General features: G+C 27.3%; 1 protein-coding gene across 2 annotated transcripts in view; it reads left to right on the top strand.

Moving 5' to 3' along the window:
* The window catches only part of LOC117172426 (histone acetyltransferase KAT2A-like), a 40,928-nt gene extending 38,467 nt beyond the window's left edge, over positions 1 to 2,461 (top strand). For both annotated transcript variants that reach the window (XM_033360352.1, XM_033360361.1), the window contains one exon: positions 1,737 to 2,461. In XM_033360352.1, coding sequence (XP_033216243.1) covers positions 1,737 to 2,164 — 428 coding nt within the window. In that variant the 3' untranslated portion in view covers positions 2,165 to 2,461. The remainder of the gene's footprint in view (positions 1 to 1,736) is intronic.
* Positions 2,462 to 4,196: the final 1,735 nt, after the last annotated feature.

Here is a 4,196-nt window from a genome sequence, read left to right on the forward strand (position 1 = left end):
AGCTGTATCAATTATAATGATTTAAATTTATTTTAAAATATTTTTTATGGAATATGATATTTTTTATGAATGTGCCAGTAAAATTCTGTTCGTCTAAATTTTGTTTGCCAATGCCAAACGTAATCTGGCTTGGAACTGTCGTCTTAACATCTAAAAACCGAAAGAACAATTTTCCTATCACTTGGAATTATAATTATATTTTTATAAAAACGTTAGAATATATAATAATTAAGAAATTGGAAAAAATACATACGAGAGCTTGATTAGACGAAGAGTCTAAAAAATTCCGTAGAAATTGCAGACCAAAAAAGTAAAAATAAAAAATAAATAATACTAAAGAACTATATATAGACAATATATAGAATGAAAATTATCATTAATAATTTTAGAATTAGTGGAAAATATATGAAACCGTAATATAAATTACTCATCGACTTATATTTGTGGTATTTATTAAAACAACCAAGTTTTGCAAAGTTATAAATGTAAAAATGTTTTAATTGGCAATTTACTTTCAATCCAAATGGTTCTTGTCCAAGCTAAGCTTACCATCAGTGCGCCTCGAAGGTGTGCCGAGAGTTGCTTACAGCGCTCCAAGTGGCTCTTGGCAAACTATATTGATTTGTGCTTTCTACGGGGAGCGGTGGGTAGAGGGGAAGCGACTTTTTTCGCCGGACACGCCGTCTATATTTATCGCGGGAACTAAGCCCGCACCGCATCTACGTTTATAATATCTTTGCTACCATTCACCCTTAAGATAAAAAAAGAGAATAAGAGAATCCAATCCAATCATTAAAAATCGCATGGCGCTTTAAATAATTATTTTTCTGGTCGAGAATTCAGCTGTTTTGTTAAAAATGCAATAAGGTAAACACCGACCATTACTGGGACGACGTAAAAAGTATGTCCAATTGGAAATGGTGGTCTACCATTTCGCCACATGTAACCGAAAAATGGAACTGGAAAGAGTAGGTACAATTTTAAACATGTATTTTCATTTTTGCATACAAGTGTTTTTAGGATTGTTTTGTGAAGTATAAAACAATGAATGAATACTAAAAACAAGTATTCATTACAAACAAATAGTTTTAGATAGAAATTTTATCTTATACAGTGAAAAAAAACAAATTTTTTTGAAATAGGTTTTTAAGAAAAATACAATTATTTTATTATTTCATGTGAGTTTAAATGCATTTTAAGCTTAAATAAACTTCATATTAATGCATGTAGCAACAAATTTGATCTACATTATTCCAAGAATATGAATAATAGACGACTGGAATTTAAGTACGAAGTCTAACCGCACTTTTAGATCAGATTTTTAAATAGCAAATTTTTGCATGTATAAATTAATAAAAATTTACTTGTGAGTTCATTTTTGCTTAAAAATAAGTCCATTCAAGTTTATAATCTTTTGACTTTTTTTTTGTCGATCTGAGTTGATCTATCTAACAAGTTGCGACTTTTTCACAAAAGGAAGGTGGCGGCGCTAGGGGCTTTTTCCAACTCCAAACTTTTCCGTCGCTTCGTCTGCTACAAGGCAGTCACGAAAAGCTTGTAGGTACCGCTTTTCCTTAAAAAATAATTACTCCAAGGGACCTAACCGATGTCGGCTCATATGTTTTCTTCCTTCTCCCCAAATTTCGATATACTAAGTAATTTTGATTGCGTCACAGACTACCATGTACTCTTAATAATTTTTGTGCATTTGTCATGATCGAAAAATGAAATTGCAGGGATTTGTGAGACCGGCTGGAAGAGTTACGGCCAGACAAGGACAAGAGGCATTGCCAAAACTGTCCAGGGCCAAGAGCCCGTCGAGGCTTGTTTGGACGTGAAAAATTCGTTGTACAACGGACTGAAAGAAGTGCTCAACAGCGTGAAAAAGCAGAGCACCGCCTGGCCTTTTTTGAAACCAGTCGACAAAGACGAAGTCCCGGACTATTACGACCACATAAAGTATCCCATGGATCTGAAAACTATGACTGATCGTCTCAAGGACGGATATTATGTGAGTCGAAGACTCTTTATCGCCGACATGACAAGAATCTTCACGAATTGCAGGTTTTACAATAGTCGAGAGACTGAATATTTCAGGTGTGCCAACACTCTGGAAAAATATTTTCAGACAAAAATGAAAGAAATTGGACTTTGGGACAAGTAGATTGGTGGATTTTCTTTATTATTTTTTTCTTCTTCAAAAATTGACTAAGTTGTAGGCGGCGGATTGTTTTTGAAACAATTCTGCCAATTTTTGTTTGTTAAAATATTGTTTTTTGTTATTATTAGCCTCGGAATTTGTGTGCAAACTTTTTTTTTTGGAAAAGCTTTATTTTTAGGTTTCAAATCTAGAGTGATCAAAACTTGAAAAGTTTTTATTTAATGAGATTATTTTGAGCGCCGGATGTGTTGAAATTGATTTTTTTTCTTTTTTCAAGAAATCTATAGTTTCTTTTTTAATTTAAAACGTTTCTGTAATTTATAAAATAAACAATAAAAATCTAATATTTTCAGAACAAGAAGAATGATGTGCTTTCTTTTGATTATAATAAATAATGTAGTATTATAGTTTAGGGGGAATTAGAAGATTTGAGATTAGACAAATTATTATTTCCAAAAAATCCCAATAAAATTTTAAAGAAAATATATAAATTTACAATTAAAAAATATATATAGTTAATAATGATTTTGAATTAAAAAAACTAATTTTAAGCAAAATAGTTCAATTTGCAATCCAAGAGATGATTTTTTGTTACCAAAAAAGACAAGTTTTCAACAAAATGCATGAATTTTGAACGAAATTCTTAACTAAAATAAAGGAATTTTTTTACTAAATGAGTGGAATTTGCAACCAGAATGATAAATATTCTACCCAAAAATGATAAATTAAAAAAAAAAATTTAACCTAAAATATAATTTTATAATTATATAAATAATTATAATAAAATAACAAGAATATAATAATATGATAATTATATAATCTAATATTTAAATTTTAAAAAATTAGTTTTCAATTAATAAAATGGATTTTGTAACAAATGAAGTAACTTTTCACTTAATAACAAGAATTTTTAACCAAGAAGATTAAATGTCTACTAAAAAAGATGACCTTTTTAGAAAATATTTAAGTTTGCAACCAAAACATGTAAATTCTTAACACAAGAGTTAAATTTTCAACAACGAAAATATTCAGTTACACAAAAAATAAAATTCATACAAAATGTTGAATTTTCATGACAAAAAAAAGAGAAATTTTGACTAAAATGATGTATCTTTAACCACAAAAGTGAATTTTAACAAAATATCGGAATTTTTTATCAAAAAGATCCATATTTTACCAAAAGTTACAAATTTTCAACTAAAAAAGATTAATTTTTAGTTAAAAATGATTTTTTTAAAACTAATTTTAAGCAAAATAGTTAAATTCGCAACCCAAGAGAAGAATTTTTTTGACCGAAAAAGACAAATTTTCAACAAAAGAAATGAATTTTGAACCTAATAATTGAATTTCCAACAAAGAAAGATTTTTCAGTGAATGAAGATAAAATTATCTGATAAAATATGTTAAATTTTTAACGCAAAAAGACGGGTTTTCTACAAAATTTTTTAATTAAAAAATATAGGCATTTTTTTTACCAGAATTTTGGAATTTTTAACCAAAAAGATCAATATTCTAGCCAAAATGACAAATTTTCAACTAAAAAAAAATGTGCGTGCAACTAAAAAGACAAACTTTCAAACAAACAATAAAGAAATTGATAACATAAAATATAATTATATAATAATTATAATAAAATAATAATTAAAATATACAAAAATAAAATAATAATTAAACAATCTAATTGTTAAATTTGAAATTAAAAAATTCGTTTTTAAATTAATACAAATTGATTTTTTTTTTTAATTATGAACTTTTTACCTAATTAGAAGAATGCTCAACCAAAAAGATTAAATTTCTGCCAAAAAAGACGAATTTTAAATGAAATAGTGTAATTTTTAACAAAAGCGTCGACTTTTTTAAGCAAAATAGTTAAATTTTCAAACAAAATATGTCCATTTTCAATACAAGAGTTGAGTTTTTAGTCAGAAAAAATTAAATTTCTGCGATAAGAACTAAATTTTTATACCATAAAAGAAGAATTTTAAAGATAAGAGTTGAATTTTCAGCCAAGAAAGATTATTCAGTTAATGAAGAA

The sequence above is a fragment of the Belonocnema kinseyi genome, chromosome 1, assembly GCF_010883055.1.
Source record: "Belonocnema kinseyi isolate 2016_QV_RU_SX_M_011 chromosome 1, B_treatae_v1, whole genome shotgun sequence".
NCBI classification, from domain to species: domain Eukaryota; kingdom Metazoa; phylum Arthropoda; class Insecta; order Hymenoptera; family Cynipidae; genus Belonocnema; species Belonocnema kinseyi.